The sequence below is a fragment of the Oncorhynchus mykiss genome, chromosome 28, assembly GCF_057628025.1.
Source record: "Oncorhynchus mykiss isolate SJ-2025 chromosome 28, ASM5762802v1, whole genome shotgun sequence".
NCBI classification, from domain to species: domain Eukaryota; kingdom Metazoa; phylum Chordata; class Actinopteri; order Salmoniformes; family Salmonidae; genus Oncorhynchus; species Oncorhynchus mykiss.
In genome coordinates, this window is record NC_143049.1 from 39,820,001 (window position 1) to 39,832,451 (window position 12,451).

The following is a 12,451-nucleotide window of genomic DNA, read 5'->3' on the forward strand; positions in this document are numbered from 1 at the left end:
GGTAGTAACTGCGTGTCTGTGGTAGTAACTGTGTGTCTGTGGTAGTAACTACGTGTCTGTGGTAGTAACTGTGTGTCTGTTGTAGTAACTGTGTGTCTGTGGTAGTAACTGTGTGTCTGTGGTAGTAACTGCGTGTCTGTGGTAGTAACTTCGTGTCTGTGGTAGTAACTGAGTGTCTGTGGTAGTAACTGCGTGTCTGTGGTAGTAACTGCGTGTCTGTGGTAGTAACTGCGTGTCTGTGGTAGTAACTGCGTGTCTGTGGTAGTAACTGCGTGTCTGTGGTAGTAACTGTGTGTCTGTGGTAGTAACTGTGTGTCTGTGGTAGTAACTGCGTGTCTGTGGTAGTAACTGCGTGTCTGTGGTAGTAACTGCGTGTCTGTGGTAGTAACTGTGTGCCTGTGTGTCTGTGGTAGTAACTGTGTGTCTGTGGTAGTAACTGCGTGTCTGTGGTAGTAACTGCGTGTCTGTGGTAGTAACTGCGTGTCTGTGGTAGTAACTGCGTGTCTGTGGTAGTAACTGCGTGTCTGTGGTAGTAACTGCATGTCTGTGGTAGTAACTGCGTGTCTGTGGTGGTAACTGCGTGTCTGTGGTAGTAACTGTGTGTCTGTGGTAGTAACTGTGTGTCTGTGGTAGTAACTGTGTGTCTGTGGTAGTAACTGTGTGTCTGTGGTAGTAACTGTGTGCATTAAATCCATATTGATAAATTGCCTGAATTGATGTGATAACGATGAATAGAACAATACATTTATAACATTCATGTTTTTTTACATTTCCTTTCAAAATACTACTACTAATTGGATGGTTGTTCACATTAACAGTCACCCATACTCTCATAACTATTTCTTTATTTTATTCAACCTTTATTTAAGATTCATGCTGAGACCACAGTCTCTTTCACAGATGAGCCCTGCATGAACACATCAATAAACAATTAGACTATACATATCTATAGACACATCAATTACACTATACATATCTATAGACATATCAATTACACTATACATATCTATAGACACTTCAATTACACTATACATATCTATAGTGTCATCAATTAGACTATACATATCTATAGACACATCAATTAGACTATACATATCTATACACACATCAATTAGACTATACATATCTACAGTACCAGTCAGAAGTTTAGACACACCTACTCATTCCAGGGTTTTTCTTTATTTTTACTATTTTCTACATTGTAGAATAATAGTGAAGACATCTAAACTATGAAAAAACATAGTAACCAAAAAAGTGTTAAACAAATCAAAATATATTTTATATTTGAGAATCTTCAAAATAGCCAGCCTTTTCCTTGATGACAGCTTTGCACACTCTTGACATTCTCTCAACCAGCGTCATGAGGAATGCTTTTCCAACAGTCTTGAAGGAGTTCCCACATACGCTGAGCACATGTTGGCTGCTTTTCCTTCACTCTGCTGTCCAACTCATCCCAAACCACCTCACTTGAGTTGAAGTCGGGTGATTGTGGAATGGCTACTTGCATAGTGGAATATTTTATTAAGACATGTAGCTAGCTAGCTAGCTAAACAAAGACCCATAATCCCAACTCATGACGTTACTACCCTGCATGAATCTGCAGGTAGCTAACCAACCAGGTTCAATGTTAGCTAACATTAGGCTATAACTAGCAATGCAAATGGCATAATAAGATCGTACACGTAACGCTAGACTATCTTACCCGAATACATAATTAATGTATTGACATGTCTCCCTGTCACAGATGCCATGTTTGCACTTAGTTTAAAGATGTAATCTAGAGACACGCATTTTCTCCATCTCTTTAGCTATCATACTCTAATTCCACTCATTTCAAAACTCGGTCCTCCAGAAAGTGGAGAGCAACACTTATGTAGTTTTACCACACAATAAAACTAATTAAATCCTCGTTAGACAAGACTGACCATACTGAACAGCTCAAATAGACAGAAGCATGCTACATGACAGACCAATCCAAACTCATCTCTCGGCATGTCCAGCCCACTCATTATCTCAGCCAATCATGGCTAACGGGAAGGTTCCTGGCTTTTTCTGTGGCTAATCCAATTAGGCTCGTAAATTGACAATTGTATTCCTATTTACAGAAGGCATACAAGTTTGTTATTAAGGCACATGAAAGTTCACATGTTCGAGAAGGCATTTCTGCCCCCCCCAAAAAATCATTTTAACCTCTCTAGGGTATGTGGGACGCTAGTGTCCCACCTGGCCAACATCCAGTGAGATTTTAGAGCGCCAAATTCAAATACAGAAATACTCATTATAACAATTCAGAAAAGATACAACTATTTTACATAGGTTTAAAGATCAACTTCTTGTGAATCCAACCAGGGTGTCAGATTTCAAAAATGCTTTACGGCGTAAGCATACCTTACTATTATTATAGCCAAGCAAACAAATCATTACAAACAGAAACCAGCCAAGTGGAAGAGTTACACAAGTCAGAAATAGAGATAAAATGAATAACTTACCTTTGATGATCTTCATATGTTTGCACTCAGAAGACATTAATTTATTCAATAAATGTTCCTTTTGTTCGATAAAGTCTCTCTTTATATCCTAAAACCTCCGTTTTGTTTGCACGTTTTCTTCAGTAATCCACAGGCTCAAACGCAGTCACAACAGGCATACAAAAAAATCTAAATTGTATCCGTAAAGTTCATAGAAACATGTCAAACGATGTTCATATTCAATCCTCAGGTTGTTTTTAGCCTAAATAATCGATCATATTTAAACCGGACAATAACGTCGTCAATATAAAAGTTAAACAAGAAAGGCACTCTCTCGGTCGCACTCATGAAAAAGCTCTGTGACACGGCAGGGTCCACTCATTCAGACTGCTCTTTCTCCCTAATTTTCCAGAATACAATCCTGAAACAATTTCTAAAGACTGTTGACATCTAGTGGAAGTCATAGGAACTGCAATTTGACGCCTAAGTCAATGGATACTGTAATGGCATTGAATAGAAAACTACAACAACAACAAAAAAATCCTTCTTCCTGAATGGATTTTTCTCAGGTTTTCGCCTGCCAAATCAGTTCTGTTATACTCACAGACATTATTGTAACAGTTTTGGATATGCTTTTTCATCCAAAATTACCTTGTTCCCATCCTCTCCAGGGGGATGCTGCCCCCTAGAGGTTAATAAAGGAAAAAAGGTTTACGTTCAAAACTCCTGACCCTCGACGTTTCCTGAAACTATTTCATAGTTTTGATGTCTTCACTATTTTTATACTATGTAGAAATAGTAAAAATAAAGATAAACCCGAATGAGTAGGTGTGTCCAACCTTTTGACTGATAATGTACATGCATTGTATGTTAAAATGTTCACAAATTTATAGTCAAATTTGATGTTTCGAAATTCATGTTTTTGTCTATTTTTCATGTTTTTGACAGATATTTGGATCGATTTCATCCATAGCTACTTTTTATAAACATTTGTCTGTAATTAATTCAAAGTGTTTCTGTGATACTCAGAGGCTGATAAATTGGCTATTTTTTATCTGCTAATCTGACATACAAGTATGGCTACCGATATGGGCGATATGGGCGCCGGTGCCTTCAGACTGTTAGCTGTAACTTTGACTATTAACTCAGCATCTGAAATATGAGACTCTACTCTTTGTTTAGAGACATTGACTGCAAGCTAGATATGTATTTAAGTTTTTTTTGTTTTGTTATTTTTGAGTCATAGTGGCTGCCTCACCTCCTAGGAGCCAAATCTGGGGGTGTCTTCACATCTTTTCAGGGTATATGCCTCTGTGCCAAATCAACCTCTGCCAAATCCACCTCTGTGCCAAATCAACCTCTCTTCTAAATCAACCTCTCTGCCAAATCAACCTCTCTGCCAAATCAACCTCTCTGCCAAATCAACCTCTCTGCCAAATCAACCTCTCAGCCAAATCAAACTCTGTGCCAAATTTGGTGCTTTTGTCACAAAGTGGACTATTGACTAGTATACAACATATTCATTATTTTTCATTCCTCCATATTAACACAGAAATCCTGGTCAAATGTTTTAGTTTCAGAAGGATTTAGTTTCAGAAGGAGTAGACCTACCATTTCAGAATGATTTTTAAAAAAGGGGATTGAAATTAGGATATTTTTTTTACCCCTGTTGGCGCTTTTAGGGCTAGAAGAGAAATCTTCATTGGACTGGCCCGTGTGTGTCCCCATCAAATACAAAGGAAACACACTCACGGTCTCTGATAGAGGAATGTCAATAGGGTGAAGCTTGAAAGAATCCTGTAATAATGTTTTTTTGTCTGACATTTTGAATGAAAACACTGACTCACAGCTGAGGTGCTGAAAGAGTGTCTCCGTTTCATGACATTAGTTAAAGTCTTTGTTTGGAATATATTCATACTTTGAGTCTTCGCCTTCGTTCCAATATCCCAAACTACTGCACATGGGAATGCGTGAAACGTACTCCTCGGATTGAAGTGTCGTCACTTCACTTCGCTCTGACGGAATTTTTGTAACTTGACTGGTAAGACGGTTCGGAAGGGCAGTCAGGTGTGCTAGCAGAGCAGAGGTCCTGGGTTTGAGCTTCGATGTGAGCGGAATCAGGAGGAAGCGCTACACGCTAAGCAAGTTGATGTCCGTTACACTAGCATACTACTCATAATGACCAATACATTCCCTTCAGTCTAAATAGTATGCTTGTGTATTGGAATAAAACCCGAAAGACACTCAAAAGGTGCTAGAAGATTGGCTCCTGTTGATGATGATGATGGTGATGTCTTTGTTGGCTGGCAGGGTTCTCCAGGAGAGAGAGGTGCTGCCGGTCCCGGAGGTGCCATCGGTCTTTCAGGACGCTCCGGACCTCAGGGAGGTCCTGGACCAGCCGGAGAGAAGGGAGGCCCGGTGAGTACACACACACACCTGGACATATAACTTCAATATCTGCCTTTTTAAAATCGCAAAACTATTTTACTGTATCTGGTAGTGTTAATATAAGAGGATGAAGGATAACAGATGTTCTTGTCTATTATGGCCACATGTTGACTCGTTCTCTCCTGTCCCCACAGGGAGAGAAAGGCCCCATGGGACCAGCTGGTCGTGACGGTATCCAAGGTCCTGTTGGTCTTCCTGGCCCTGCAGGCCCCCAAGGCCCCCCTGGAGAGGATGGAGACAAGGTAATACTGTAGACAATCCTCTGTGGCCCTGTGGTATAGTTCAGTAATGTAGTACAGTACTGTACGGTATAGTTCAGTAATGTAGTATAGTACTGTAGTATAGTGCAGTAATGTAGTACAGTACTGTAGTATTGTGATGTAGTATAGTGAAGCAATGTAGTACAGTACTGTACAAATCAAATCAAATCAAATTTTATTTGTCACATACACATGGTTAGCAGATGTTAATGCGAGTGTAGCGAAATGCTTGTGCTTCTAGTTCCGACAATGCAGTAATAACAAGTAATCTAACTAACAATTCCAAAACTACTGTCTTGTACACAGTGTAAGGGGATAAAGAATATGTACATAAGGATATATTAATGAGTGATGGTACAGAGCAGCATAGGCAAGATACAGTAGATGGTATCGAGTACAGTATGTACAAATGAGATGAGTATGTAAACAAAGTGGCATAGTTTAAAGTGGCTAGTGATACATGTATTACATAAGGATACAGTCGATGATATAGAGTACAGTATATACGTATGCATATGAGATGAATAATGTAGGGTAAGTAACATTATATAAGGTAGCATTGTTTAAAGTGGCACAGTATAGTTCAGTAATATTGTACAGTATAGTGCAGTCATGTAATATAGTACTGTAGTATAGTGCAGTACTGCACAGTATAGTTCAGTAATGTAGCATAGTACTGTACAGTATTGTGTAGTAATGTAGTATAGTGCTGTAGTATAGTGCAGTAATGTAGTATAGTACTGTAGTATAGTGCGGTACTGTAGTATAGTACTGTGGTATAGTGCAGTACTGTAGTATAGTAATGTAGTATCGTGCAGTGATGCAGTACAGTACTGTACAGTATAGTGCAGTAATGTAATGTAGTACTGTACAGTAGTGTGCAGTAATGTAGTATAGCACTGTAGTATAGTTCAGTAATGTGGTACAGTACTGTACAGTATAGTTCAGTAATATTGTACAGTATAGTGCAGTCATATAATATAGTACTGTAGTATAATGCAGTACTACACAGTATAGTTCAGTAATGTTGTACAGTATAGTGCAGTAATGTAGCATAGTATAGTAGTATGGTGCACTAATGTAGTATAGTACTGTATAGTATGGCACAGTAATGTTGTATATTACTGTATAGTATAGTTCAGCAATGTAGTACAGTATAGCTCAGTAATTTAGCATGGTATAGTAGTATAGTTCAGTAATATTGTATAGTAGTATAATGAAGTAATGTAGAACAGTACTGTACAGTTCAGTAACATAGTATAGTATAGTGTAGTAATGTAGTACAGTATAGCGCAATGTAGCGTATTATAGTAGTCTAGTTCAGTAATGTAGTATAGTAGTATACAGTACAGTGCAGTATTGTAGTATAGTACCGTACAGCATAGTACAGTATTGTGGTTTAGTATAGTAGTATAGTACTGTACAAGATAGTGCGGTAGTTTAGTATAGTACTGTACAGTATAGTGCAGTAATGTACTGTATTATAGTATAGTAGTATAATACTGTACTGTATTGTGCAGTAGTATAGTATAGTAGTATAGTACTATACATTATAGTGCAGTAGTGTAGTTCAGTATAGTACTGTACAGTATAGTGCAGTAATGTACTGTATTATAGTATAGTAGTATAATACTGTACTGTATTGTGCAGTAGTATAGTATAGTAGTATAGTACTATACATTATAGTGCAGTAGTGTAGTTCAGTAGAGAACTGTTCAGTATAGTGCAGTAATGTAATGTATTATAGTATAGTAATATAGTACTATACAGTATAGTGCAGTAGTGCAGTAGTGCAGTTTAGTGTACTACTGTAGTTTAGTATAGTGGTCTAGTACTGTACAGTATAGTTCAGTAGTGTACTATTCGTGGTATAGGAGTTTGCAGTATAGTGCAGTAGTGTAGTTTAACTGTACAGTATAGTGCAGTGGTAAGGTATAGTGGTGTAGTACTGTGCAGTATAGTGCAGTAGTCTAGTATAGTACTATTGTACTGTACAGTATAGTGCAGTGGTGTAGTTTAGTATAGTGGTATAGTACTGTACAGTATAGTGCAGTAGTGTGGTGTAGTATAGTACTGTACAGTATAGTGCAGTAGTGTAGTTTAACTGTACAGTATAGTCCAGTAGTGTAGTTTAACTGTACAGTATAGTGCAGTAGTGCGGTTTAACTGTACAGTATAGTGCAGTAGTGTACTATTAGTGGTATAGTACTGTGCAGTACAGTGCAGTAGTCTAGTATAGTATTATTGTACTGTACAGTATAGTGCAGTAGTGTAGTTTAGTATAGTGGTATAGTACTGTACAGTATAGTGCAGTAGTGTGGTGTAGTATAGTACTGTACAGTATAGTGCAGTAGTGTAGTTTAACTGTACAGTATAGTGCAGTAGTGTAGTTTAACTGTGCAGTATAGTGCAGTAGTGTGGTGTAGTATAGTACTGTACAGTATAGTGCAGTAGTGTAGTTTCACTGTACAGTATAGTGCAGTAGTGTGGTGTAGTATAGTACTGTACAGTATAGTGCAGTAGTGTAGTTTAACTGTGCAGTATAGTGCAGTAGTGTAGTTTAACTGTACAGTATAGTGCAGTAGTGTAGTTTAACTGCAGTATAGTACAGTAGTGTAGTTTAACTGTGCAGTATAGTGCAGTGGTGTAGTTTAACTGTACAGTATAGTGCAGTAGTGTAGTTTAACTGCAGTATAGTGCAGTAGTGTAGTTTAACTGTACAGTATAGTGCAGTAGTGTAGTTTAACTGCAGTATAGTGCAGTGGTGTAGTTTAACTGTGCAGTATAGTGCAGTGGTGTAGTTTAACTGTACAGTATAGTGCAGTAGTGTAGTTTAACTGCAGTATAGTGCAGTAGTGTAGTTTAACTGTGCAGTATAGTGCAGTGGTGTAGTTTAACTGTACAGTATAGTGCAGTAGTGTAGTTTAACTGTGCAGTATAGTGCAGTGGTGTAGTTTAACTGTACAGTATAGTGCAGTAGTGTAGTTTAACTGCAGTATAGTGCAGTAGTGTAGTTTAACTGTACAGTATAGTGCAGTAGTGTAGTTTAACTGTGCAGTATAGTGCAGTGGTGTAGTTTAACTGTACAGTATAGTGCAGTAGTGTAGTTTAACTGCAGTATAGTGCAGTAGTGTAGTTTAACTGCAGTATAGTGCAGTAGTGTAGTTTAACTGCAGTGTAGTGCAGTAGTGTAGTTTAACTGTGCAGTATAGTGCAGTAGTGTAGTTTAACTGTACAGTATAGTTCTGTAGTGTGGTGTAGTATACTACTGTACAGTATAGTGCAGTAGTGTAGTTTAACTGTGCAGTATAGTGCAGTAGTGTAGTTTAACTGCAGTATAGTGCAGTAGTGTAGTTTAACTGCTGTATAGTGCAGTAGTGTAGTTTAACTGTGCAGTATAGTGTAGTAGTGTAGTTTAACTGTGCAGTATAGTGCAGTAGTGTAGTTTAACTGCAGTGTAGTGCAGTAGTGTAGTTTAACTGTTCAGTATAGTGCAGTAGTGTAGTTTAACTGCAGTATAGTGCAGTAGTGTAGTTTAACTGTGCAGAATCGTGCAGTAGTGTAGTTTAACTGTGCAGTATAGTGCAGTAGTGTAGTATGTGGGTTAGGAGTGTTACATTGCAGATATTATTTGTGTCGATGACATGTTAAGTTATGGTGATGGATTGGTGTGAAAATGTTTTAGCAGAGGCAGTTGTATGCACGTGTGCGTGCACACACACACACACACACACACACACACACACACACACACACACACACACACACACACACACACACACTCCCGTCACACATTTCAGATCCCTGTCACGTCCTCCATAGCGTTAGCGTGACAGTGGGAGTGCCAATAGAGGGATAGACCGAGCCAAGTAATCAATTAATTGCAAACACCAACCCAGGGTCTTTGTTGTCCAATCAAATTAAAATCTCCACAAATAATATTTACCACCTAATCTCAGTAAAGGTGACAGTTGGAAAATATTGGACTTGACTAAACAGCGAGGCAGAAATTATTTTATGAGGAGCTAAAATAAAATAGGACTTCAAGCATCTTTGATTCCTAGCACTATACAGTATAAAGACGATGTATAGGTATCATTATCATAACTGTTGTTGTGTGTTCTGTCCCAGGGAGAGGTTGGTGAGCCGGGCCAGAAGGGAAGCAAAGCAGACAAGGGTGAACAGGTGAGTTCTCATCACATTTTCCTCGTGTAGGAAATGTCTAGAGAAACTTCACCCGAAATCAGAGACAAGCCTTTACTGGTGCAAAGACCGGAGGATGAGAAAACATCCAAGGAAGTCACCCAGAGTCACCCTGACCAAAATAAAATAAATATCAGTCTGGGTCTCAACTTCCTGTTTAGAGAAAGAATAGTAGAATACACAAGATGCAATTCCCGAAATGTGGTTTTCCTTCAGCAGTTTTTGTACTGTTATTTTAGTCACTGAGAGTCACTCAATTAGCGTCGGCAAAAAAATGTTTGATTGGTAAATTTGTCTAGCCGACTATCTAAACTTGTAGTAATCATGGCCGAATTCCCATCGGGCACGCAGAGCGTGTGCCCAGGAGCCCGCATTGATTTTGTTAGTCACTCTCACTCAGATATCATATTAACATGGTGTAAAGTCAAGGTCAAAATGTGTATAATCGCAGGAAATTAGCTCTAAACCTGGGAAACAAAAATTGCTCTGCCCCAGGGCAAAAGGAGTAGAATTGCATGAAATGTGTTGCACAAATGCCAGATGTTCTCTTCGTCCCATGGCAAAGTGTATGGAATGACAGAAAACGTGCTTTTAAAAAGACAAAACACTGCTACATTTTCTCTAAACTCCACGGATTTTTTTTTTTTGAATTGCAGAAAATGTACTTTAAAACTAATCCTCTCCACTGTCAGTCCAGTGGGTGGCCTACTAAAATGTTTTGCTGCGAGGTAGGGGGCCCCCCCAACCAAATCTCGCTAGGGCCAGCCCTGCAGTCGCCTCAAATGACCTTAAGGTCGTCCATTGTTGGGGACAGCTCATTTAGAATCATAAAAGTAACCACAGGTAAATGTAGTGCTTAAGCATGTGAAGGCACTGTCGCTAACTGTGTCTCTGTCCCTGTTGTTAACCTCTCTGTTTCGGTGGTGGTGGGCAGGGTCCTCCTGGGCCATCTGGTCTTCAAGGTGTCATCGGAGCTCCTGGTCCTGCCGTGAGTATTAATTCACCTTTAACCTCTCACCAACCTCATCAACCCCGAACTGTCACCAATCAGCTCAGCCCTCAACTCACCCCTTGTTATTCCACTGCAACTACACAGTACAACCACACAGTGCAACTACACAGTGCAACTACACAGTGCAACTACACAGTGCAACTACACAGTACAACCACACAGTGCAACCAGACAGTACAACCACACAGTAATGCACTGTGCAGTATAATTCAGCACTCTCCTCAGCACCTGTATTCAGACAGACACCACTCAATTACACCACACCCACCCTCTTGTTATTTCAATATAGTCACACCAATATAATCACACCAATATAGACACACCAATATAGTCACATCAATATAGACACACCAATATAGTCACACCAATATAGATATACCAATATAGTCACACCAATATAGTCACACCAATATAGACACACCCATGTAGTCACACCCATATAGACACACCAATATAGTCACACCAATATAGATATACCAATATAGTCACACCAATATAGATATACCAATATAGTCACACCAATATAGTCACACCAATATAGACACACCCATGTAGTCACACCCATATAGTCACACCCATATAGACACACCAATATAGTCACACCCATATAGTCACACCCATATAGACACACCCATATAGACACACCAATATAGTCACACCAATATAGACACACCAATATAGTCACACCAATATAGATATACCAATATAGTCACACCAATATAGTCACACCAATATAGACACACCCATGTAGTCACACCCATATAGACACACCAATATAGTCACACCAATATAGATATACCAATATAGTCACACCAATATAGATATACCAATATAGTCACACCAATATAGATATACCAATATAGTCAAACCAATATAGATATACCAATATAGTCACACCAATATAGTCACACCAATATAGTCACACCAATATAGTCACACCAATATAGATATACCAATATAGTCACACCAATATAGTCATACCAATATAATCACACCAATATAGTCATACCAATATAGTCACACCAACACCAATATAGCCACACCCATATATTCACACCAACACCAATATAGTCAAACCAATATAGTCACAGCAACACCAATATAGTCACAGAAATATAGTCACAGCAACACCAATATAGTCACACCAACACCAATATAGTCACACCAATATAGTCACAGCAACACCAATATAGTCACACCAACACCAATATAGTCACACCAATATAGTCACAGCAACACCAATATAGTCACAGCAACACCAATATAGTCACACCAATATAGTCACAGCAACACCAATATAGTCACACCAACACCAATATAGTCACACCAATATAGTCACAGCAACACCAATATAGTCACACCAACACCAATATAGTCACACCAATATAGTCACACCAACACCAATATAGTCACACCAACTCTCTTCATTTCACAGCTCAGTGCTGCAGGTCATCAGGACAGTACTATTATCTGTCATATTATTAGATCATGTCTAGGCCTTCATCCCAATTGGCACCCTATTCCCTATATCCTATCAGCCCTGGTCAAAAGTAGTCCACTACATGGGGAAAAGGTTTCTATTTACAGACGTCGCCTAGGCCTCTGTCTGGTGGGGCAATGACCTGCCTACTGAGACACACTGGCAGAGCCAGGTGGCACTCCCAGTCTAAATTATCCAAATCTGATTATATCACATGATAAAGCTGACTGGCTTCAGCTGTGACTTCTGTTGGAGTGGTTTATCTTCTTTAGTACCCAAATGCCCAAGATCAAAACTACCTTTGTCTTGTATGAGAGTAGAACAACAAGACTAGGGCAAGACTACAACAAGACTACAACAAGACTAGGGCAAGACTACAACAAGACTAGGGCAAGACTACAGCAAGCCTACAACAAGACTATAGAAAGACTATAGAAAGACTACAACAAGACTATAGAAAGACTACAACAAGACTACAACAAGACTATAGAAAGACTGACTGTCTGACTGTTCCCTGACTGTTCCCTTGAAACAGCAACCGTCCCTCAAACCTCTACATGGTGTCTCAATCCTGCAGTGG

At 39.1% G+C, this 12,451-nt stretch overlaps 1 protein-coding gene across 1 annotated transcript in view; it reads left to right on the top strand.

Moving 5' to 3' along the window:
* The window catches only part of LOC110508247 (collagen alpha-1(XI) chain), a 257,758-nt gene that overhangs the window by 186,033 nt on the left and 59,274 nt on the right, over positions 1–12,451 (top strand). The window contains exons 40-43 of the mRNA XM_090225286.1: positions 4,779–4,886; positions 5,051–5,158; positions 9,308–9,361; positions 10,314–10,367. Coding sequence (XP_090081412.1) covers positions 4,779–4,886; positions 5,051–5,158; positions 9,308–9,361; positions 10,314–10,367 — 324 coding nt within the window. The remainder of the gene's footprint in view (positions 1–4,778; positions 4,887–5,050; positions 5,159–9,307; positions 9,362–10,313; positions 10,368–12,451) is intronic.